At 40.7% G+C, this 26,548-nt stretch overlaps 1 protein-coding gene across 1 annotated transcript in view; it reads left to right on the top strand.

The window, feature by feature from the left end:
- anos1 (anosmin 1) overlaps positions 1-26,548 on the top strand; it is a 138,778-nt gene that overhangs the window by 50,007 nt on the left and 62,223 nt on the right. Inside the window, exon 3 of the mRNA XM_008107183.3 lies at positions 17,622-17,684. Within this exon, the coding sequence (XP_008105390.1) occupies positions 17,622-17,684 (63 nt within the window). The remainder of the gene's footprint in view (positions 1-17,621; positions 17,685-26,548) is intronic.

A 26,548-nucleotide genomic window follows, 5' to 3' on the forward strand; every position in this document is an offset into this window, starting at 1 on the left:
TTTTGTAGACAAGTTATGAACTTCTATATTACTTATTAAGAGGATATTGCTTTTACTGAAAAATAGTTTGTATTTATGGAAACAATGCTCGCCTCCCCTTTCCATATTGGCATTTTTTTGCCAAGCAATTTATAGTGGAAAGATACAACACAGTTAATAGTTTTATTTTCACTTCTGTGTATAAAATGTTTGTGTCTTTTAGATTTATGTCTGTGATAAATTTGTCTTTGAAACTTTACACTTTGTATGAATAAAACAAACAATATGGTTAGGGATAGTTGTAGTTCAATTTGTTATGAGTATGCTGCAACTCTTTCATATTAATATTTTGAATGCTTTGGAAAATGTTTTAATTTTATTATTAATAATTTTAAATCGATTTAGAGAATTCTTGTTTAAATATGGAATTTTGTGACAATGAAATGTTGCTTTCAAATATTATTGTTCCTAACTGTTGTTAATTTAAAAGCATGTATTGAAATCTAATGGATGTTAAGGAGTTGCACAGATTTTCTTAAAAAAGAGATAAATGTTATTAACTGAATTATTATTATTGTGTCCACAGTTTCTTCTCTCTCAGTTTTTATTGTACAATTCCAGGAAAGCATTATATTTGCCTGGTTGCTCAAATAACAGATTCATAGAGCTGCTACTACTGCCTCTGTTACTCCTTCTTGTGACTGCTGTTAGTGACCAAACTTGGATGCATATTGAATATTGGCTATGCTTCAGGCTTCAGGTTTGCCTGAGCAAAAATCTATCTGGTTCACTCATGGGTGAAGCCTGAAACATGACCCTTGAAATTTTGTGCATGTTCCCCATCATTGATTATATTGGCTTGGACTGACGGAAGTTGGTCCAGCAACATCTAGAGGGCTATCCTTCACAAACTCCCAATTTTTTTTTGTTCTGTGCTTCTGTGTTGCTCTTAACCTATGTTTTTGTCCTTTATCTTCCTTTGTTCTCTTTCTGCCTGTTCCTCTGTGTATCCTACCTAACTGTAGTACTGGATATTTGTAAGTTTAACTTTGATCTTCCTTTTGTATTACATAATTAATTTTCTTGTTTCCGCTGACTGCTCTTATATGTTTCAAAGACTTTTCTGTGGCTAATCAGAACCATAAAGTTCCTTAACTTCATTTTGCCTCATTAGATTCTGCAATAGCTTTTCTAGGGTTTAAATCTAACACTAGATTCAAGGTCAAATAAATATATCTTGATTTATGCTGCTGAAAAACATAGGTCTGGGCATTCTACCTATACCATGCATTTACCTGCCTTTGACATTCATTGAATGCTGTTGCCATATTTTGCCATTTACTAAAACAATTTGATGTGCAAGTAAGTTTGTTGAAACTAGATGGATCAGCATAAATGACCATACCCTTTTTTGTATTTTGTATTCTTCTGCAATGTTTGATTCATAAGACAATTATGCAAAGTGCCTGGGTGACAGACAGATGCCTAAAATATTAATCACATTTCAGTTTTTCTTCCGCATTACAGGTGCCTTTATTTATATTGTCTTTCATTATTTTAGCATCCCTTTATAATCCCTACAATGACAGGGATGTTTTTAATGTCAGTGGAATCCATGCATTTCAATAATATCAGCTGTTAGTATATATTTTAGAATAGGGAAGGGTTAACATCCCTGTGGTGTTTGTTTGCTATCTGTGCCTCTGTTCAGGAGTTTTCACCACACTTTCTGTCCCTGCGACAATTGGATTTTGAAAAAAAATGGCTTGTTGTGGAAACAAGGATTGGTGTTTCAATGGAGACACCTTTTTACCATGATAACTCTTTCAGGATTTTTCTTCTAAGGAGTAGATTTATCTCACATCCTGTTGCTTCACCCCCATTTATAACTGTGAATCATTTGTAAGTCGGATGTTTGTAACTCGAAGATTGCCTGTATTTCCTTGAAGAAAATATATCACTTTTTTGCCATAGTTTTGCTTTGAATTTTTAATGCTTTCGCTATGCCATGGCAGTTAAAGTGGTGTTAAACTTCATTAATTTTACAGTGTAGGTGCACCCTTAGTCCAAAACTTGATAAACTTGAAATAGTAGCCAAAATCATTTTCAGTTTTGAATTTTCTATTTCTGCCTCCTTTCCTCAGAGTTAGGACTGACTACAGATAAAATGGTAATTTAGAAGTGCCCAGGAGCCATTATTTTTCCTCTCTTCATCATACCTTTTGTCTTTGGAATTTCAGTAAAATGAAAACCAATTCTTGCTTGTCTAGTGAGAGACTACGCCCAATGGCCTCTTCTTTTTCTTCTTCACCCAAAAAAATCAGAATAGTTTATTGGCATGTTAGAAACAAGGATTACATTAAAAGGATAGCTATGTGACCGATGCCCTTCTTGTTGTCCATTAAGAGACAGCAGGAAGCCATGGTGAAATAAGGTGAAATTTCACATGTGGTTATCACATGTGGTTCTTCTTCTAGTCTTCTAGCATATTTCTTAGTAAGTGGTTGAACATTTTTGTTTGTATGTTGTCCTTTGCTATCTTTTACTGTTAGTTCCAACAAAGCAACTATAATTGAGTGCCCTTGGTGTATTTCTTTTGTGTTGAATTTAGCTGCTACTGACCTTGGTTGTGTTTTCAAAATTGATATCTAATACTGATTTCTCTTTGTTTTGTTTTAATTAAGGAAGTTGACACAATTTTTGCATTTTAACTAGATGAAGTGGTAATTGACTAAATGGTCAATCATTAAGACATTGTTAGCAGAAGACTGTATTACAAACTTTTCAGTACAGGTACTAAATTCTGATAATTATGCTGATAATAATAATAATAATAATAATAATAATAATAATAATAATAATAAATTTTATTCTTATATCCCGCCCCATCTCCCCAAAGTGACTCGGGGTGGCTTACAACAGGGACAAGCCCGAACAATGACACAGCAAAACATTACATACACAAAATTTAAACAGAAAAAATTAAAATATTTCAACAATAAACAAAAACAATATAATAAAACAATGCTTTAAAATCTGAGCAGATAAAATCAGAATAAATAAAGGAGAAACGCGGGGACAGGTTCATTAAAGTGCTATATCATATGGAATAAGGAACGGTGATAAAGTGCCATACAGTTTTGTAAACATAGAGAAATAGTCTGATAACAAATCTGATGGGCCTATTCATTCAAAAGCGCTCCAGAACAACCATGTTTTCAATTCCCGGCGGAAGATGGGCAAGGAAGGAGCTAACCTGATCTCCCTGGAGAGAGAGTTCCGGAGCTGAGAGGCCACTGCCGAGAAGACCCTCTCCCTCATCCCCACCAGCCACATTTGAGACAGGGGTGGGAGCGAGAGGAGGGCCTCTCTGGATGATCTTAGGGTCCGTGTAGGTTCGTAGGGGAGGAGGTGATCGCAGAGATAGGCAGGAATATGGAATATTTATTAGCCAACTGGAATGAGTTAATACTTATGACTTACATTACTGCTCTTGTATGAACTGTCACCTTGACTGGAACATGTGTAACACAGAGGGAGATTCATAGTGGTAGGAAACTGATGTTTTGGTGAAATCATGCCCATTCTTCTCTTTGAATAATTCCTGATATTATTTTGAGGCATCTCATTGAATGTCTATGGTAAATGGATGAAAACAGTAGTGGCATGAAATATTGTCAAATTTACCGATGTTTTCTTTTTATATTACCTTTGCAATGTGAAATGAACTGTAAATGTGATACCACATGTAATGTCAGCTGGGATATATTGAAGACATAAAGTCCCTGGCATAACTACTTACCATCCCACCGCTGCTCCATTTTCTGGTAGGGTTAATGTGGATGTGGGAAATATCATGGCTTCATTCCTGTAACTTGGGGTTCCTGTTGTTTCATCTGCAGTACTAGAAAGAGACTCAACAGTCTGGATTATACATTGTTTTTTTAGCGTGAGAGAACATATCCAAAGACATTCTAGCAGGAAATTTCAACCACGCCGTTGGAAAGCTCCATTTTCTAAAAAGCTTGTTTTTCATAAAATGAGATTGTACTTGGCCATACACAAATGGTATAGCTGTTATATTTTTGAATTAAGATTATATTTTTACATTATAGATATAAAACTTTTTAATAGAAGAACCTAAAAATTCAATTCAACTAACTTTGCATGTTAATAACTTGAAGGTAAAAACACTCTGGCTAACTCATCACAAGAGTTTTGGTTTAGTTTTTTCATACAGTACTGATGCTTTGAAAATGTATGCATGTTGGATGGGATTGGGGGAATATGAGTTTTAATTGCCATTTTAGTTTGTTTATCGTATTTTAATTCTGTTTTTACTACACTGTTACTATTGTTTTTTTAAATTTTGTATTGCACTTTTTAAACTTGTCTAGTATGGATTGTTAGCTGCCTTGTGTTTAAATAAAGATAATAATAATAATAATAATAATAATAATAATAATAATAGTTTGCAGCAATATATTTAATTATGCCCAACATGAGATACTCATAAGCTATTGTGAAAACACATTGTGGATTAATGTGGAATAATGGGTCAGCCTTTTTAATGACTGGCCATCATCAGATGTTCCTCATTTGTTCGTATGCCAATTAATTTTGCCTTATGGATGAGAAAATTCTTCAGTAACCTAAATATGTCTTATTCATTGATACTTGTGATTAGTGATTCAGAGTAGATAAAAGTGTCTTTCACAGAACTGTCTTTCATATACTTAGCATAAGCAAGAAATTATGCACAAGTAGCAACATCTGTGGATTCATCCAGCTGAAGTGCAGTGTAAGGGGCTTGTTTACATTTCTGCACTTAATTGATCCAAAATGTCATTGCACATCACAGAGATTCAGTTTCTCACACTGTTTTTTTGAAGCTGAGATCAGATTTAGCTTGCTCAGATGTGACTTGATGTGATCCTCTCCATTGATACGGGACTTCTTGTTTTCAATAACATTCAAAGTAAAGCAGCAAACTTTAATTTGAACACACCCTTAAACATAAAGGAAAAATATTTGAAAACCTTTCCATTAAGCAAGGTCATGATATGTTTTGCACAGTATTCGGTAATTTCTGAACTTCCTCAAGATCATTTTCTTTTATGTGTAATGATATTTGTACAAGAAATGTTAAATTTATACAACATCATACATTTTATGAAAAACACTGTATTTCATGCAAAATGCCGCATTTTGAGAAAAAAGTCAAAAAATCTAGCAATGTTGGTTTTCTTTGTTCACAGCTGAAGATATTCATGACTTTTTAAAGTTTCATTTTGTTGGGTGTTGCCACTCTTTTTCTTATTGATATATTTTGTGCAATTTTATCATGAATGCAATGCAATGTAATATAATGGAAGGTTTCAAAAATGGCTTGATTCATCTAGTACAGTGGTTCTCAACCTGGGGTCCCCAGATGTTTTTGGCCTTTTACTCCCAGAAATCCTAACAACTGGTAAACTTGCTGAGATTTCTGGAAACTGTAGGCCAAAAACATCTCGGGGCTCAAGTTTGAGAACCACAGATCTAGTATGTCCCACTGAAGATATACCAGAAAATTTCATAATGTATTTCCTACTTTTTGCTTGTAATTTTATTGTATCTGCATTCAAAACAGTCCTTTAATTTCCAGAGTTTTGTACTCCGAATACTAAAGACTTTATTTGAAGTGAGAGTATTTAATGTATTTGTTGGTTACTCTTTTAAACTGCTTTGAAATACCCTTTCTCTTTTAGTTTAAAGCTGTAGACCGTTTGCCCTCATTCATGAGTTAGACTTAGGTTGAATCTACACTGCCCAGCATCTGATCTCAGATTATCTGGCAGTGTAGACTCATATAATCCAGTTCAAAGCAGATCAGATCCTGGGATACAGGCCAGTATAGATCCAGACTTGGAGCACCCACCTCTTTTGTCAAACTCTTGTGCAACATTCATGTCACCGTCCCTACTTGAAATCCCATCTATACTGCCCTACAATGAAGTTTAACTGCATTGAACAGCTACATATGCATCTACACAGACTTAGACTTTATAATGCAGTTTAAAACCGCATTAAATGACAGTATAGATGAAACTGGAGGCCTCCTCTTTTCCTACAACAGTGGTTACAGAAACAGCTGCCCTGTGACCAAGATAAGAAACCAAGCAGGGAAACCTAAGGCATCCTCTTTCGTGCTTTACATTTTATTTGTTATTTATGTCTTTTCGCTTGTTGCTGTTTGGCTTATCCTGTTGAATATGTTGGAAACCACCTTTGAAATAATTTGTTCTCAGAGGTATAAAATACATTAAGAAAAGAACTTCTGCTTGTTGTTGAATTCAAGTGGACTGTTGTCACGACCCAGGTTGCAAAGGCACCAATAACCAAACACAGAGGCCAGAATCTAACTAATATCTTTATTGAAGGAATATATAAAGTTAATAAAAACAAGTGTAGAAAATAGTCCAGAATTAGACCTTTCAGGAAAGGTCAGAATTAGTCCAAAAAGCAATGTCAAGTAAGAAATATTAAGGTCCAAAGTTGTAATCCAATAACCGAAACACTCACTTTGCCAAGCAAAGTGAGGGGAGATGACAAGGTCCTTTAGTCCATGAAACTTGAGCGAGGCTAGGAAATAACTTGATACTTGAAACAAGGCTTGAACGTGGAACAAGGTAACTAAGAACTAGAACAAGGTCCGTGGAATAACTTGGTAAAATCCGTGGAACAAGGCAAGGATTGATCCTGGGAAACAAGGCAAGGTCCGTAGATAAACAAAGGCTGGGAAGCAAGGCGAAGGCTGGATAGCAAGGCAAGGCTTGAGCAGGAGCGAGGCTTGAATCGGAGCGCGCTGTCCAGACACAACTCGCTCCGTAGGCTGACGAATTGACTCCGCGAAGTTACTACGCGGGCAAAACACCTAAATAGAGTCTAACTTTCCCGCCGAAGCAGTTCTCTGGGAAACAGAACCGAAAGCTAAACTCTGAGACCAGATGTGAGACTCCCCAAAGATTCTCACGAGAAGCAGTCTTAATTGGCCACATTCTTAGCTGCAATCCTCGCACTCCTGCGCGAAGCTGATTCCAAACTTCTCTGTTGTTTACAAAACTCCCGGCGCAAGAACACGGGAGAAGTAGACTCTGGACTTGTTTGACATACTTCTGGGAGACAACTTTCCTGCAGGTGCAAGGTTCCCAGATCTGCCTGGGAAAGATCTGGCTGAGAGAAATCCAGTTCAGACTGGGGAGGTAAAAAACCCAAGTTTTCATCTTCATCAGGAATTACAATGTCCTGAGCAGGACTACAAGGCCCATGGGTCATCACACTATCCCCCTCCTCAAGGCCCCTCCCAAACTGGGGCCCTCTCCCCGAGGCGCGAGGTCGCGGTTTGGTGGGATAGGTCTGATGAAAGCGACGGGTTAGATCAGGAGCATGGACTGTGGAGGCGTCTTCCCAAGAGCGTTCCTCAGGGCCAAAACCCACCCAGTCAATGAGATATTGTAGGCGGCGGCGGTGAAAGCGAGAATCCAAAATGTCCTCAACCTCGAACTCCTCCTCCCCATCCATCAAAACAGGAGGGGGGGCCGGTTGGTCTGTATCAGGGCGCACACCATCCGCCGGAAGGAGCAGGGAACGGTGAAACACTGGGTGAATGCGCATTGAACGCGGAAGTTGGAGTTTGAAAGTCACGGGGTTAAATTGCGCCACCACTGGATAGGGGCCAATGAAACGGGCATCTAACTTCCGGCAAGGGCGGTGGGAGGGCAAAAAGCGAGTGGACAGGAAAACCCGATCTCCTACCTTGATTTCGGGGCCCGGCTGGCGATGTTTGTCAGCGTGGCGTTTATAGTCCTCCTTGGCTTGGTCCAGTTGCTGGAGCAAAAGTTGTTGCACCGCTGTGAGTTCCTGCAGCCAATCCTCTGCAGCAGGAACTTCTGAAGTTTCAATGACAGGGGGGAAGAAACGTGGATGGAAGCCGTAGTTTGCAAAGAACGGCGTTTCTTTTGTAGAAGCTTGAACTCCATTGTTGTAGGCAAACTCAGACAGTGGTAACAGAGAAGCCCAATTGTCCTGTTGATAGTTTACATAACAGCGAAGATACTGCTCCAAAGTGGCATTGGTGCGCTCCGTTTGCCCATCTGTTTGGGGATGATGAGCTGAAGATAAGCGAGAGTCTATGCCCAATAGTTTTTGTAGTGCCTTCCAAAAACGAGAGGTGAATTGAGATCCACGGTCTGTGACTAAACTCTTGGGCAATCCATGTAGTCTGAAAACATGTTGAAGAAATAGATCCGCAGTTTCTTTGGCCGTGGGGAGGCCTTCGCAGGGAATGAAATGGGCTAACTTGGTGAAAAGGTCCACCACCACTAGGATCGTGGTGAATCCACAGGAAGGTGGTAGGTCAGTGATGAAATCCGCGGAAATTATTTCCCATGGGCGAGATGGGGTAGGAAGGGGGTGTAAAAGCCCTGAGGGCTTCTCCCTTCGTATCTTGGAGCGCTGGCATACAGGGCAGGTGTTGACATATTTTTCCACATCCTTGCGGATCTTGGGCCACCAAAAATCCCTTAGGATCAAATGCATAGTTTTAAATAGTCCGAAGTGTCCTGCTGGTTTGCAGTCATGACACAGACGAAGCGCTTTTTCCCTGCCCGGTCCGGGTGGGATATAAACATGATTTCTATAGCAGAGCAGCCCATCTTTAAGCGAAAAGGGAAAATGCAGACCTTGGCGAAGTTGGTCCTGCGCCCAGGCATCTGCTTGCTGACTAGCCCTGATTTCTTGAGCACAGATGGGTCCTGGAGTAGGGGAAGTTGAACCAATGGGAATGGATTTGGTGTTCCCCACCGTGAGCGTGGCAAAGTTCTCGGGTTGTAGCAGTTGGGATTCAAAGGTCTCCTTGCGTCCTGCAGCGTATTCCGGTTTACGTGACAGGGCGTCTGCTTGCTTGGTTTGGGCTGGGGTTACATAATGGATCTGGAAGTTGAAACGTTCGAAGAATAAAGCCCAACGTTGCTGCCTCTGATTCAGTTTGCGGGCAGTTCTTAGATGTTCTAGATTACGATGATCAGTATGGACTTCAATGGGAAATTTGGCCCCTTCTAGCCAATGTCTCCAAGTTTCAAAGGCTGCCTTTATGGCCAGTAGTTCTTTTTCCCAAATGGTGTAATTCCTCTCTGGTGTGGTTAGTTGACGAGAGTAAAAGGCACAGGGATGGAGGTGATCTCCCACCGGTTGTAAGAGTACCGCCCCAATTGCCACATCAGAGGCGTCCGCTTGCACAACAAAAGGGGTTCCAGGATTTGGGTGCTGTAGAATTGGCTGGGACGTGAATAGTTTCTTTAGTTGCTGGAACCCTTTCTCTGCTTGATCAGTCCAGCGGAAAGGCTGTTTTCCACGGATGCAGCTAGTGATGGGGTCAGACCAGCGGGCAAAATCTGGAATGAACTTGCGGTAATAGTTCGCGAACCCCAAGAAACGCTGCACTTCTTTCTTGTTAGTTGGCGCCCGCCATTCCAATACTGCTGAAACCTTGGCTGGATCCATGGAAAGCCCTAGAGGCGAGATGCGGTAACCAAGGAAATCTACCTCTTGTAGATCAAAGGCGCATTTTTCCAGCTTGGCATAAAGTCCATGATCCCGCAATCGTTGTAACACCATTTTGACGTGGTTCTCATGTTCTGATTGTGATCTAGAAAACACCAAAAAATCGTCCAGGTAGATTATCAAGAACCTGTCTAGATAGTCCTGGAAAATGTCATTGACAAAATGCTGGAACGTTGCGGGAGCTCCGCATAAACCGAAATTCATAACTCGGGACTCGAATAATCCGAATTTGGTCTGGAAGGCGGTCTTCCACTCGTCCCCTTCCCTGATGCGAACTAAGTTGTAAGCCCCCCGAAGATCCAGCTTGGTGTAAACCTTGGCTCCTCGAAGCCGATCCAGTAGATCCGAGATTAGGGGCAGGGGATAGCTGTTCCGCTTGGTGATATTGTTCAATGCTCTGTAGTCCACCACCAAGCGTAGTTCCCCTGACTTCTTCTTCACAAACATCACTGGGGAGGCGGCTGGGGATTGAGAGGGTCTGATGAATCCCTTGCGAAGGTTTGTCTCTATGAATTCCCTGAGAGCTTCTTGCTCTGGTTCAGTCAGGGAGTAGAGATGCCCTCGCGGGATCGGGGCCCCCTCCACCAAGTCAATGGCACAGTCATAAGGTCTATGTGGGGGTAATTTTTCGGCTTCTTTCTCGTTGAATACATCCCAATACTCGGAGTACTTCTTTGGCAAGGTGATGATGGGCTCGGTGTCTGTGGCATGGCAGACCTTGGCTACGAGGCAATGGTTTTGGCAGTACGGCGAAGCAAACTGCAGTTCTCTGTTGGACCAGGAGATGTTAGGGTCGTGGAGAGTCAGCCATGGAATTCCCAAAATCACAGGGAAATGGGGAACCTCGGTAACAAAGAAGGAAATCTCTTCCATATGTTCCCTTATCCACATCCTGGTGGGTTCCGACCACTGACTTACGGGGCCCGTCTTGAGGGGGCGGCCGTCTATGGCTTGCACCACACGGGCATTCTTGAAATCATGATATTGTAATCCCAGAGAGTCGGCATACTCTCTATCAATGAAATTGTTGGTAGCTCCAGAGTCTATCATGGCGTGGATCATGACGGGTCCCCTTTTTGCTGACCATAATGTGACCACGAGAAGGAACAGGACCCCGGTTGGCGGCTCTTGAATGGATTTTTTGACCGGGTTGGCGAGCCTCTCTACACCCGGTCGTTGGCTTCCCCCGCCGGCTGTGTGCCAGTCGGCTCAGACGCCTTCGTCTCCGTGGAGGACGCCGCCGCAAGACGGGCGGCAGGCTTCCCTTTGGCTGGGCACTCTCTGGCGAAATGGCCCCCATTCCCGCAGTACCAACAGAGGTTTAAGCGTTGACGACGGGCCTTCTCGGCGGCATCCAGTCTGGGACGCACATTGCCCAACTGCATCGGCACCTCCTCGCCTCCTCTGGGGTATGGGGTTGGCGGTGGGGGTCTCCACACTGGACGTGGCTGAACGCTGATGGGAGCGGGGGGTTTTGCCCCGGCTCTACTGCCCTGGCCTCGAACCCACTGTTTCCTGTTGGCAATCATGACTTCAGCCCGTAAACATTGATCAATGAGTGCCTCGAGGGTCTGGGGAGGATCCACCTTGGAGATTTCTTCCAGCATTTCAATGTTGAGACCCTCCCGGAATTGTCCTCTGAGGGCTACATCGTTCCAGCCGGTGTTGTGGGCCAGCACTCGGAACTCGGCTATATACTGAGACATAGGTCTGTCTCCTTGGAAAAGGCGACGGAGTTTGTGACCGGCTGCCTCCAAATTGTCCTCGATTCCCCAAGTCTCCTTGAGGTGGTCCAAGAAGTGTTGCGCTGATCTTAGGTGTGGAGAGGCTTGGTCGAACAGTGCCGTCGCCCAATTGGCCGCTGGCCCGTCTAGAAGACTGTAAACCCACGCCACTTTGATGTCTTCTTGGGGAAACTCGGCATCTCGGGCCTCTAGATAAGCTTGACATTGGCGACGGAAAACATGAACCTTAGAAGCTTCTCCAGTAAACTTGGTAGGCAACGCCATGGCCGGGAGGCGGACTCCGCGCTCCCGCAAGCCCTTTATTTCTCCATCCTGGGCGTTGAGTCTGTCGCGGATGCGATCCACCTCATCCTTGTCGATGGTGTAGGTAAGCGGCTGCCCACCCGGCACGGTTCCGGTAGACATTCTGGCCTTGGTTAATTGGTGCTTATGGGTGGCGGAGTCAAACTGTCACGACCCAGGTTGCAAAGGCACCAATAACCAAACACAGAGGCCAGAATCTAACTAATATCTTTATTGAAGGAATATATAAAGTTAATAAAAACAAGTGTAGAAAATAGTCCAGAATTAGACCTTTCAGGAAAGGTCAGAATTAGTCCAAAAAGCAATGTCAAGTAAGAAATATTAAGGTCCAAAGTTGTAATCCAATAACCGAAACACTCACTTTGCCAAGCAAAGTGAGGGGAGATGACAAGGTCCTTTAGTCCATGAAACTTGAGCGAGGCTAGGAAATAACTTGATACTTGAAACAAGGCTTGAACGTGGAACAAGGTAACTAAGAACTAGAACAAGGTCCGTGGAATAACTTGGTAAAATCCGTGGAACAAGGCAAGGATTGATCCTGGGAAACAAGGCAAGGTCCGTAGATAAACAAAGGCTGGGAAGCAAGGCGAAGGCTGGATAGCAAGGCAAGGCTTGAGCAGGAGCGAGGCTTGAATCGGAGCGCGCTGTCCAGACACAACTCGCTCCGTAGGCTGACGAATTGACTCCGCGAAGTTACTACGCGGGCAAAACACCTAAATAGAGTCTAACTTTCCCGCCGAAGCAGTTCTCTGGGAAACAGAACCGAAAGCTAAACTCTGAGACCAGATGTGAGACTCCCCAAAGATTCTCACGAGAAGCAGTCTTAATTGGCCACATTCTTAGCTGCAATCCTCGCACTCCTGCGCGAAGCTGATTCCAAACTTCTCTGTTGTTTACAAAACTCCCGGCGCAAGAACACGGGAGAAGTAGACTCTGGACTTGTTTGACATACTTCTGGGAGACAACTTTCCTGCAGGTGCAAGGTTCCCAGATCTGCCTGGGAAAGATCTGGCTGAGAGAAATCCAGTTCAGACTGGGGAGGTAAAAAACCCAAGTTTTCATCTTCATCAGGAATTACAATGTCCTGAGCAGGACTACAAGGCCCATGGGTCATCACAACTGTAAAATATCCTTTTAATACCTTGGTTGTGAATAGTCCTGATATCATGACAACAGCCCAGCACTGAAATATCTACTTACCTTGCACAGGCCTAACAACAATTTAGTGTTAATTACAATGTTTTTCAGTAAAAATGTGACAAAACAGAAATAGGTACCCCTGTTTTATAATAGATTATAGATGGTATGCTGGGTCACCAGGATCAATTTGCACTTCACTTATATTTGTTGTGAAAATCCCATAACTAACATAATTTCTTGAAAGAAGTGACTTTTTAAAAAGAAAAGGTATTTGCAATACTGTGTTTTCCTTCTTTCTTTCCCACCACCCATTCCTGTTTGAGAAGAACAGATGCCCATTGCCAGAATATGGTACTTAGCTGACCATCAAACAGGCTTCTCAAAGAAAGACCTTTCAGGTCCCACAGTAAAACAGCTACGGTATCTTATTATAGCGTGAAATTAGAAGTGAAAAGCCCTACAGCAATTGCTATTTAGTAATGCAGACTATGTCTACATAGAAGGCTATGGTAGTGTTTGGAAGGGATGTGCTAAGCCAAAACCAAAAGCATAGCAGCGGTCTAGACAAATAGAGTGTCTCCAGATTTCTTTCCTGGTTGTTTCGTGGTCTGTAACACCATAACACTGCATTTGCCTTTCACCACCAAAAAACATTTTGTTGTTATTGCTTTCATGATGCTGTGTACATGTAAGTCCAAAAGATAATTTGAGAAGAGAATAATCTGTTGCCTGTACAATTCTAAATATTTCGCTGTCTCATAAAACAGTAAACATCACCTTCATTTTGCCAAAGGGCTAGTAATAATGTTTTCTACTGTAACTATGTGATATTTTAATAAAGGAAACACACTTTTTAATAAAATAAGCAGCATCTACTTTATTTTAAAACATTGCTTAGCTACAGTAGTTTATTTTTATACTGTGTAATCACTTAGAGTAGAAAACCTGTCATGTTATAATGGCATTTTATCTTGCTAACCTTTTATACTTCAAAAAAAGAAGTGTTTTAATAACTACAATGTGGTAAAACATGAAATTGTTCCCCAAATTGAAAAATACAGGTTTTTTCAGGTTTTTTAATCATTTTTAAGTCAAGTATCTAAATTGTTCTGCACATATACTTGAAAACACTATATTGTGACAGATCAGACTCATATATCACATATGGCATAATGCCTAGCAAACCGCTATGAGGCTCTACCTTGCATTTCGGTGATTTTCTTCTTCAGTTCTGATGCTATCATGTTAGATAAATGTATCTCTATGTGTAAGGGGAAACCCACTAGAATTAGAAGAGCTGGAAACCTGTGCAGACCTTTGTGGAAAGTCTATGTGAATTAGTATCAGATGTCCATGTATAGGAGTGGGTGTCAGATGTTGGCTGAGCCCCCGATGGCATAGTGGACTAAAGCTCGTCACTTGAAGGTTGGGTTGCTGACCTGAAAGCTGCCAGGTTCGAATCCCACCCGGGGAGAGTTCGGATGTGCTCCCTCTATCAACTCCAGCTCCATGCAGGGACATGAGAGAAGCCTCCCACAAGGATGGTAAAAACATCAAAAAAACCCCAAAAAACATCCGGGTGTCCCCTAGGCAACGTCCTTGCAGACGGCCAATTCTCTCACTCCAGAAGTGACTCAAGTTGATCCTGACATGAAAGATGTTGGCCAAGGAGTATGCCTAATTCTTCCTTTACATGCAATACGTCCTTGGGTTATTCATATGTGAAGAGGTCTATAGAAGTCATATTTATTCTGTGAGAATTCTTGAACTAATCTTTACCAAGAAAGATTTGTAAATTGTTGTTGAAATGAATTTTTTCAGTGGTGCCAATGAAAATGAACTGTTTGAAGCTATGACTGAGTGGCTGCATTGTTCAAAGAGTGATTAAGGAAAAGAACGTTTTAAGGAGAGTGTAAATTTGTCCATCGGCAAGAAAAGATACATAGAAAAGTGTAGGTAGCCTGTTACAAGACTATCCTATGAACTGATGACACTAGAGCATGGATCCACTTTCAATCCAGTGTCTGTCTCCTGCAGAATTCTAGGACTTGTAGTTTAGGGAAGGGCCTTTAGACTGCTCAGCCAGAACAGGTCCTGGAATTGTTAGTGAGAGGTCTATCAAATGTTTCCTCCTCCTTCCCTCCAAATTATTATTGGTTGCAAATTAGCCTGACCCTGACAATTGATCCAAGGTCCACAAAAATTGACCCTGTACCACCTTTCTCCCATATAAGTTTTTCTTGTAGCACTGTTGCACCAGAACCACATGAAAACTGGATGACACTCTGAGTTCATACAATAAATTGACTTTCAAACAAGAGGCAAAGAAAGCATATTTTTGGAGTACTCTTCTGAGTCATGTAATTGCTCTAATTACTAAGGAGGTGCATCAGATAACAGGTTTCTAATATTGGGCTAGCTTTCAATTTCCAAGGAGTTTCATGTAAAAGCATTTTATAAAGGTGATCTTTCAGATGTCAGCATGAACTAATAGACTGTTATGCTAATTCATTCTGATAGAATCAAAGTCTTAGTTATTCTGGATGGCACAGCATTCAAATTAATAATAATAATAAAACTTTATTTTATCTCCCGGATGGGACTCAGGGCGGTTTCCAATCATAAAAATAACACAAACATTACATAACATAATAACACATTATTAAGCAAAGTAAAAAATGCAATTATAGAAATAAATAACACATAACCTTACATAAATTAATATTTATCTGATATTTTTATCAGCTACACTGCAAGATTAACTAGAACAGGAATCCTCAAACAGTGGCCCACCAGCTGTTTGGGCCTCTCAGCCCCCAGAAGCCCTATCCGTTTTTTCCCAGTGGTCAGTAATTCAGAGAGTTGGAGGTCCAAACAGCTGGATGGCCGCAGTTGTAGGATTCCTGTTGCAAAATGAGGAAGAAGATCATAGACCCAGTTTCAGATCTCAACCCTGCAGACTTGGGACGTGATCCCAATCTACCAGGCTACATATGTAGTGATAAGGTAAAATATGAGAACTATGTACCTTACCTTAAGAACCTTAAAATTAAAGCAATTAAGTCTTCGAACAGACTTATAATTTAAATGTGTGTATTTTACCTGAAAAAAACTCCTGGAATGTGAAGAGAGGCATAATACTAATCCTCTAGAAAGAATATATTATTTCTTTGTCAGGGGTGTTCCTCTGCTCAGATGTAATAAAACCAGTGCACAACAATTAACAATAAAAACAGTCTCTGCTCACTGCTACCTATTATCAGTTCCCATACTCTTGTCTCCTTTTTTGTTTAGGTAGAATACTCACATCAAATTTAAACTAAGAATCTAAGCCATGAACAGAACCACTTAAATCCAGTCATATGCCTCATCTTACCAATTTACTGACCATTACAAATCCAAGCTTGGCATTCTTTCAAAAATGGCTTTTCACTCAACAAATGCTCTTCAAGGAATATCATTTGGGTTCTCTCAGTATATATGGTAATGTTGCCAAAAAAACCTTAGCTGGAACTAATTGAATTAAGGCTCTGGCTTCAGTTATAAAACTTCACTTTCAAACCAAATGGTGGTGCTCTCTAATCAAAAGTAGCCCGAACACACCAGTTCAGACTTGCACCACTTTTTTCCAGTAAAGAAAACAACAGGGTAGTTGTATGTCTTTCGGGCTGTGTGTCTTGGAACAAACAGTTTGTATACAACAAGAGTTTGTATACAACAAGATTTCAATATATTTGTTAGAACAACTTCTAGCAAACACTGTTGAAGAAAGTATCATGAATTTTAGAAGAGCCAAAGAATCTCCCGCCAAGGGAACAAAGGCTAGTGCGATCTTATGATTTCTTTCTCTAGTTCTTCCCCATCAGTAAAAGATCTAGCAGGAAGAAAAGGCCAGCCGCTAAGCAGAGGAGAACTTGAACTTCTTTCCTCTCTTTCAGTCAGGATTATGTCACAACATTTAGGTTTTCAAATCTGTGGCAACAGGAATAATAGACTATCTATGCTTCCCACTCAGGGAAAGCGAGTGAATTAAATTTCTGCATATGAACACTTATCTAATCTGTAATAGTATTTGTATCTAACAATGACAAAAGTAAATGTCTCCTACCATATGGACATGGGCATCTTCTATACTTTTAGTATAGTGCACAAAAAAGCATTATCTCAACTGTTAATACTCCCTTGAAACCTCCTTATGGTGTCTCAAAACTCTGCAGAATACTAGAACTATAGCTGGTTAAATGTACTTATCAATTACATGTGCTTGTCAATTAAAATGCATGTGAAAGAAACATACTACTACAGACTGGGAAATATTGTAATTGCTAATCTAAAGTAATTAAAGTCATTCTTTCACATTTGCGGTTTTGACTTCTGCAGAGTTGATTATTCGTAGCTTTGATTTAAAATGTTCTCACTAGGAATCTCTAGGTTCTCCAATGCAATTCTATGGCAAGCTGCCAGTGAAAGTTGACTGGAGAGTCATGCTGGCAGACCTAGACATTCACAGAAAGGTATTCTCTCAGGTGAAAAAATAACATTTTTTTAATTCGCGTTTTTCATTTTTACAGGGTTCATGGGCTCTAACCCCAGTGAATGTGGAGGATGGACTGTATAATTAAAGATAATGTGGAGTTTTGCAAATATGCTCTTAACCCACAATCATGTGAACTCCTTTTAGATTGCAGCCACCCCTAGTCTGTTTTGTAGCTATGGCACATGTCTTTATCTTCTGCACAAATATGTTTAGAATTCTTCCTGTTATCTCCAATATACAATGGTTGAAATAAGCATATTAGTGGTGATAGTATTTTTTATTTTACTTCTGACATTTTTTTGTTTTGTTTTTAGTGTCTGGAGCCTTGCAAAGAATCTTGGGACTTGAAGAAAAACCACTGCCAAAGCTTCTGTGAGGTATTCCCCTTCAGTACTATAAAAGAAATCTGCTTATAATATTTCAGTTGCAATATTAAATGCTAATTAATAGTTACCAAAACTTAGTAACTGGTTGATGACAGTTAAGGTACTACATTGTTCCCCCGCTACTTCGCGGTTTGCTTATTGCGGACTCGCTGTTTTGTGGAATAATTATTTATTTATTTATCCCATTGCTGCTGCTTCTCCTCCTCAGAGTTGCACCATGTGGCTCTGGCTGCCTCTGCCAGGGAAGAAGGAATGCCACTCCACTCTGTGAGTGAACGAGGGAGGACGGGTGGCAGTGGTGGCAGAAGAGTCTGGAAGAGGCAGCCAGACTCCTCTTCTGCTGCCGCTCTAACTGGCCATGCCAGGAAACGTGGAGGACTCGGAAGAGGGGGCAAAGCCCTCCATGAGTCCTGCCCTCTCTTCTGCTTCATCCTCCTCTTCTCCTCCTTCTTATCATACGTCTAGGCGAGAGCTTTTGGGTTGAGCGAGCATGAGCACCTGCACGAGGAAAAGCAGCAGGTGGCGCGGCACTGCCTTGCCTTGCCTTAGCTTACTTCTCCTGCATCAGAGGCGAGCGGGGTGGGGTGCTGCCGTTCCCCTGCCTCTTTCACCAGGTGCACCTTGGGCCTAGCAGAGCCTGCACTATGCCGCTTCTTCTACCCTCCGGGTCTGAGGACAGGGAGGCTGGCAATGTGGGTGCGTGCGGAGGGAATAGGCCTGCAGCGCCCCCACTGGTGGTCGTGGGGGTAAAGAACCAAAATAATGTATAAATATTAAAATTAAAATAGTGCCCCTACTTCGTGGATTTTCACTTATCGCAGGTGGTCCTAGAACGCAACCCCCGTGATAAGTGAGGGAAAACTGTATACAATATTTGCACTTTGTGTTCTATCTTGTAAATGATGAAGACTAATGCAACAAATTGATACATGGGCACTTTGGTTATTATTGTCAATTGATTTACCTTGATTTATTGCAAAGGATTTTTAAATACACATTTATTATAATTCTAATTAATGTCTTTTTGCTTGGGCTGCGGCAGCTAAACACATTATTGGCTCTTTCCTTCTGTAGTCATATAGAAAGGCTATGAACACAATTCTAGTACACCTGTATCTATACTATAAGATACAACACTTGCATAAAATGCAGGCCTTCAGTAAAAAAAATATGTAATTGGCTGAGTGATAGAAATGTGCTCACCACAGGTATCAGTAAATGTTTCATATTGGAGATCTTCTTCTAGGTTGGCATCCTGCATTGTCATCATTACTACTGTAATATAATTAAGACTGATAATATCCCCCCTCCTCAAACCTACCTTCACAGCCTGGCAGCCCTCCAGCTGAAGCATTTCTGAAATTATGTCCAGAGTCAAGCTGCAAGTGCCGTGAGTTCAGGAACCTGGGGCATCCCTCGGGGTTCTGTCACAACTGTTAGTCACAAGGCGCCTTGAAACCATTTATTGCTGCAGGCAACATTTCCCAGCACTTTAATTTCCAACACCTCAGAAATGCTTTGATTGGAGTGCTGCCAGGCTGCAAAGATAGGATTTTGTGGTCATATTAATTCACTCATGGCCATAAGTCCTTCTATCTCGACTCTCTGAAATGGGACTTCAGGACACTGTTTTACAGTGCCTCTGCTCATTCCTGGAGAGTTGGACCGAGAAGGTGGTGCTAGGGGATGCCTACTTAGACCCCTGGCCATTGGCCTGTGGAGTCCTGCAAAGCTCAATTTTATCCCCCATGCTATTTAACATCTACATGAAACTGCTGGGTGAGGTCATCCAGAGTTTTGGAGTTCAGGGCCATCTGTACGTAGATGACACATAACTCTACCACTCATTTGAACCTAAAGCCAAGAAAGCCACTTTGGTCCTGAAGCAGTATCTGGTAGTTATGATGGGCTGGATGAGGGCTAACAAACTGAAGCTTAATCCAGACAAAACAGAGGTCCTCCAGGTCAATCGGGAGGCTGATTGGAGTATAGGGTGGCAACCTGTTCTGAACAGGATTACATTCCCCCTAAAGACACAAATCTGCAGCTTGAGGATCCTCCTGGATTCAGCACTGACTCTTGAACCTCAGGTATCAGCAGTGGCTGGGAGGGCCTTCGCACAATTAAAGCTTGTACGTCAACTGAGCCTGTACCTCAAGAAGCCAGATCTGGCTATGGTGGTCCATGCCTTGGTTACATCTCAGATGGATTACTGCAATGCTCTCTACGTGGGGCTGCCTTTGAAGACGACTCAGAAACTACAACTAGTGCAAAGAGCAGCAGCCAGATTACTAACAGGAGCTGACTACAGGGATCATACAACCCCCCGGTTAAAACAGCTCCACTGGATGCCTGGCCCCAATTCAAAGTGCAGGTTATTACCTACAAAGCTCTAAATGGTTCAGGTCCAGTCTAGTTCTTCGACCATGTTTCCCCCTATGAACCCACTCAGGCCCTGAGGTCCGCCAGAGAGGCCCTTCTCACAGTCCCACCACTGTCACAGGCACGGTTGGTGGGGACGAGGGAAAGGTCCTTCTCGGTGATAGCCCCCTGGCTCTGAAATACCCTCCCAAGGAAATCAGATTGGCTCCCACCCTAATGACTTTTAAGAAAGAATTAAAAACTTGATTATAGAAGTTGGCCTTTGAGAATGACTAACACAATTAGACAGATGGAGGATTTAAATGCTAACTGGTTTAATGTTTTAAGAAGGATCGGTTTTTGTAATACTTTGAATCTCAGTATATGTTTTGACTGTCACATATCCCCTTGTCCATCGGTGATGCCCTTCTGAATTTTATTAATACGTATGTTTATGTGTTTTTATTCATTACTTATTGTGTGATTTAGGTTGATTTGGTTGTATGTTTATTGTTATTATTATTATTATTATTATTATTATTATTATTATTATTATTATTATTATATTGTGTTTTTTCTGTTGTAAGCTACTGTGAGTTGCTTATTATTATTATTATTATTATTATTATTATTATTATTATTATTATTTGCTAGTAGTTAGGATAGATTATGCTATATAAATTTTTTTAAAAAAAATCTGTTCCTAATTTGAAAGTGTTTTTTCCTGTTTAACTGTGCAGTACTTACTTTGAAAGTAGTTGTTATAGTCTGAAAACTTCATTTTTGTGGCTGAGGGTAGTACTATTATTTCTTTCAGTTTAGGCCAGAGTTTCTCAAACTGTGGTCCTCCAGATGTTTTGGACTTCAGTTCCTACAAATCCTAACTTCTGTTCCCACAAATCCTAACAGCTGGTAAACTGGCTGAGATTTCTGAGAGCTGAAGTCCAAAATACCTGGAGGCGCACAGTTTGAAAAACAGTGGTCTAGGCACTTTGTTTGTAATTTTCCTTAATGAAAATATGCCCTTTTTAACCTTTCAATGTGCAGATTGCAAAAACAAAAATCATGTTACATGGTATTATGTGAGTTGATGTCCATAACATTGTTTACCACTGATCTATTGTATTTGCTTCCAGTAATCTTATTTTCTATATAGTTCACCTGTGTTTAAATAGCATCCAAAGTCATATAAGCATAATTCCTTTGAACTTGTGCAGCATTCTTTTGCTGAGATTAATATGCAGGTTTTAAGTTTAGCCCAAAATGCAGTTTAGCTCACAATGAGAGATTTAAAAAACCCATGCACTGAGTGTATACCTAATATATGATTGTTAGTAGTGACTTTTTATCAACAAAGCACTCCACTTGACAATCTCCCAGTTTGAAGCTGAACCATTGATGACAACTCTTTGAGCAGTTTGCTAAGCAATTAGGTCCTATTGGGAAATCTGCAGCATTACTACCATCTACTAAACGGGTTACCTGATTTTAAAAAAAGAGAGATACTTGAATTTTTTTTGTGAGGAATTGTTCTTGATAAACTCATGCTGGCTCCTACTGGTCACTACATTCTCATCAAGTTACTTATAGATAGATTTATGCATAATCCATTCTAATACTTTTCCTGGTATTTTCATGGTATTGAGGTCTGACTGTCTGGTCTGTAGATGGCTTGATCTTCTTTTTTGCATTTTATTTTTAAGAGAGTGTTTGTCACTATCCATTGTTTTTGGCACCTCACCTGTTCTCCAAAATTTCTCAGAAATGATGGCAAGGGTTTCAGAGAGTACATCAGAAGATCTTTCAGTACCTTGGAATGTTTTTGGTCTACTCCTGTATAACTGAATGTGTTTAGGTTAGCTAGGTAATTCTTGACTAATTATGTATTTTCCTTTTTAAACAGATAACATAATTTATAATCTTGGTTTGAAAAAATAAATTGTGGCTACAACTCAGAAAGAAGCATATCCATGACAGGTTAAGATTTTATATCTATTATAGAGCAGAATATTTGTTTGTTTATAAAATAGAACTTTATAAAGATTTGTTAACTGCTGCCAAATTACTTGTAATCTTATATTCATTCTAGAAATCCTTTCTGGCATTTTACCAGCATGAAAATATTGAGATTGACAAGGGTGAACTGTAAATGTAAAATAAATATGTTAGCTTTATGTGGGGTATTGAGTAAGAGGTTCATTGAAGACGGAAGTGAATGTTTACCAGTTGTATTAAAGAACGAGTGCCATCCATGTTTAGTCTGTGATTTTGATTTTAAAGCTATTCTGGGAGTTTAAAAGGCTAGAAGTAAAACTGGAACTTAGGCTGGAAACAAAAGATTGCATATTATATTGAATAAATCACTTAAGGTATAAGCTTCAAATGAGCTCAGGTGATGAAGTGAAGCTTCAAAGGCATGCTATGCCTCAAGGGACTATAAAAGATTTTTAATTAACTAGGTGAAAATTTGTGATGTTTTCCTTGAGCACATATCTAGACCTGTACACCTGCCCATTTGCCATACCAGATATAAATTTAAAGTATCAGGTACATTTTGTTTCGATTAACCTTTGTCCTTGCCAGCTGCAATCACAAATTAATTACAAGTTTTGCTTTATTGAGCATTGTGTTTGAAAATCAGCAGGCATTTAATTATGGTTCTGATGAATTCTGAAGTAAAAATGAGCTAAGTAAGCTTTGAATACCTACCAAGTATCTTCTTCAAGAATAGATAAACTAATTTTCATAGTCTTACCAAGCCTTTTTCTACTGTATCATATTCTAGCTTCAAATCTCTGATATAATTTTCTTGCTAGCCGTCAGGAACTGCTGGTTTCTATGGCTGGCTGTCCTATGTAGTGAAATCCTGAACTGCATATGGTGCTTGTCAGTGAACTATGGGGCTGTATACCCTTAATTTGTTCTTATAAATAGCAATATATCATTTTAGAAGTTTTCTTCCTATTGGGTGAGATTCCATGAGTATTCACACATTTTGCAATCACTTTTTATACTTTATTAACTTTAAATAAAGTTTGGGCAAACTCTTAAAACATTACACTGTTTTCTGTACAAACACATCAGTTTTCTACCATTTTTTGTATGAATAAATTTCCCTGAAAAAAAGTCTTCGAATTTGAGAAATCTTACACAGTTTGACCATTTTACTAATGTGTAGGGGGTTCAGTGTGCCGTGATATATATGCAGATCCTGAACTGATTGTGACCACCCAAATGATGGGTGGTGATGACGATGATGATTTTCTTACCCACTCCTTCCCATTGGTTCTCTTTGGAAGATAAAGATCATAAGAACACCCTTTGTCTGTATGTGCAGTAAAATCTTACTACACTCTAATGTGCTCTTTTGTTCTTCCTGCCCTTGGTCCTGTATTTGGTTTGTCCCAGAGTTTATCTCAAATTGCTGCCCATGGCATCTAAGATTCAATGCCTTGGGACCCATTTTGCAAATAAATAGTATTCCATAATAATTTAAATAATAAACAATATATATTCTATTCCTACAATAGAATATTGGGTACCAGTCCTGTAGATATGGGGGCTGTACTTTATGTATTAAATTGTCGTGCTTACTTCAAACGATCAGCATGAACACAGACCAAAGGTAGCTGCTATCAAAACCAATCTTTATTGAAGAACACACAACTTGGAAAAGTCGAGAATGACATAATGTTTACATACAATCATTTTTATTACCTTTGCTACAACGTCACACCACACGTAAATATCATCACCCAAACCCCACCCCATGTATCATATGACAATCACCACAACACAAACTACTCATTAAAATTGTTTTGATTCCCACTCCAGAATTTCCCATGCTTTGATGCCAGGTGTCCGTAGGAGCTATCGAGGAGTGCGTATTGTTATGGCTCCGATTGAAGAGCTTGCAGACTCAGCTCTTCAAATCGGTCCCATGACATGGTGCCCCCCCTTTCGCCGATCTCTTCTTCTGTACCTCGGTCGCCTTGACTCTGAAACAGAATAAACATGAACACTATGTATCCATTTTATCCAAAGTACCCATATACTTTTTCAATAAGCTGCGATGGAACACAGGGTGTATTTTCCCTAGACTTTTTGGCAATTGTAATTGGAAAGTCACTTCGTTTATGATTTCCTGTATTCTAAAGGGCCCGATGAACTTGGGGCTCAGCTTTTTTGAGGGCAGACCTAGTTTTATGTTTTTTGTACTTAGCCATACTAAGTCCCCCTTGTCCAATTTATCGCCCTCCATTCTTTTCCGATCTGTGAAGGTTTTATATTTTTTGTGCGCTTCCTTCAAGGATGCAGTCACTTGGCCCCAACATTCTTGCATCTGAGTTTTCCATTTCCCCGCCCCTGTTTCTCCATTCTCTGGCCACTTTGGCAATTGGGGCAACGGCTGAATTTCGTGCCCATAAATTACTTCAAATGGGGTCTTATTAGTTGCGGAGTGGAATGAAGAATTAAAGGCTAGTTCGGCAAATGCTAGCCACTTAGACGAATCGTTATGTCTCTTATTTGAGTATATGCGAAGGAATTGCCCAAGTGCCTGTTGGGTACGTTCCACCGCACCGTTTGTCATAGGGTGGAAAGCGGAACTCATGCTCCTTTCTGCCCCTAATATTTTTAAGAATTTCCCCCAGAATTTTGCCGTGAATTGGACACCCCTGTCACTGACCACCCTGCTAGGACATCCGTGTAGCTTGTAAATGTGGTTTATGTATAAGTCAGCTAGTTTCTCTGCTGATGGTAGCTTTGCAAGCGCTATAAAGTGAGCTTGTTTGGAAAACAAGTCTAATACAGTCCATATATAACGATGCCCCTTGCTGACAGGTAATTCCCCCACAAAGTCCATGGCCACACATTCCCAAGGTCTGGTAGGTTCTGCCACAGGTTGCAATAGTCCCATAGGTTTCCCTCCCCGCGATTTATTCATGGCACAACCGTCACATTGGGTAACATAGTTTTTTATGTCCTTTCTCATCCCTGGCCACCAACAATGTCTCGCTACGGATTTCGTCGTTTTTGTAATCCCCATGTGTCCTGCGCTCTGGTTGTTATGAAAACGTTGCAAAATCTTAGCCCTCAATATCGCAGGAATGTACAATTTCCTTTTTACAAACCATAATCCCCCCTTTTGTTCCCCTTTTTCTGCGTTGGATAAAATCCATTGGTCTCCTTCGTATGATTGTGCCAGTTCCTTTTCCCAAATACCTCCTTCGTTAATTTTGACTGCAGCCGAGGTCTCTCTTTCCGTTTGTGCCCTCGTGCTGACTGCTAACCCCCATTGTTTTTCGGAAAATAAAGTTCCTTCCTTTGCTGCGGCTATATTCTCATGTTGAGGCATGCGTGAAAGGGCATCGGCCAGAATGTTTTGTTTCCCTTGGAAAAACTTCAATTGGAAATTAAACCTACTGAAATACTGTGCCCATCTAATTTGTTTGGGAGATAATTTTCGTGGGGACTTCAAGTACTGGAGATTTCTATGATCAGACCAGACTTCGAATGGGATTTTGCTTCCTTCGAGGAAGTGCCTCCAGCATTCCAATGCCTTCAGTATAGCTAACGCTTCCTTTTCCCATATGGGCCAACATTTTTCGGTTTCGCTAAACTTCCGTGATAAATACCCACATGGTTTTAAATTCCCATTTTGGTCCTTTTGCAATAATACTGCCCCATATGCACAGTTCGAAGCATCACAATGTATTATGAAAGGACTCTGCATGTCTGGGTGCTTTAGGATGGGTTCTTCCGTAAAGCGTCCTTTTAGAGTCTCAAAAGCTTTTTGGCATTCTGGCGTCCAACTCAGTTTAGCGCTAGGGGCTTTTACTTTTGCCGTTTACCCTTTCCCTTTCGTTTTCAAAAGTTCGGTAAGGGGTGCGGCCAGTTGAGCAAAGTCCTTTATGAACGATCTATAGAAATTTGCGAATCCTAGGAACGATTGCAATTGTCTCCTTGTTTGAGGGACTCCCCATTCCCTTACGTCCGATACTTTGGACGGGTCCATAGCTAATCCATTCGAAGATATCCGATACCCCAAAAAGTCAATTTGTGTCTTATTGAATTCACATTTGGAAAATTTTGCATACAGTATAGCTTCCCTTAGCTTTTGTAAGACTTCCCGGACCAATTCAGTGTGCTGTTTTCTGTCCTCGCTCACGATAAGGATATTGTCTAAAAATACAAATACTCCCCGGTATAACAGTGGGCGTAGGATCTCGTTTATGAACTGCATGAAGCAGGAGCCGCCGTTTTTTAATCCGAAAGGCACAACTAAATATTCAAAAAGTCCGAAAGCGCAGGAAAATGCAGTTTTCCAAGTATCCTCGGGTTTGATTCTCAATTTATGATAAGCTTCGATCAAATCAAGCTTGGTAAATATGCTCCCTTTCTTCAACACGGTAATTAGGTCCTTTACTAAGGGCATAGGGTATTTATTATCCTTCGTAATTGCATTCAAATTTCGATAGTCAATGCACAGTCTG

Source organism: Anolis carolinensis, chromosome 3, assembly GCF_035594765.1.
Source record: "Anolis carolinensis isolate JA03-04 chromosome 3, rAnoCar3.1.pri, whole genome shotgun sequence".
Lineage (NCBI taxonomy): Eukaryota > Metazoa > Chordata > Lepidosauria > Squamata > Dactyloidae > Anolis > Anolis carolinensis.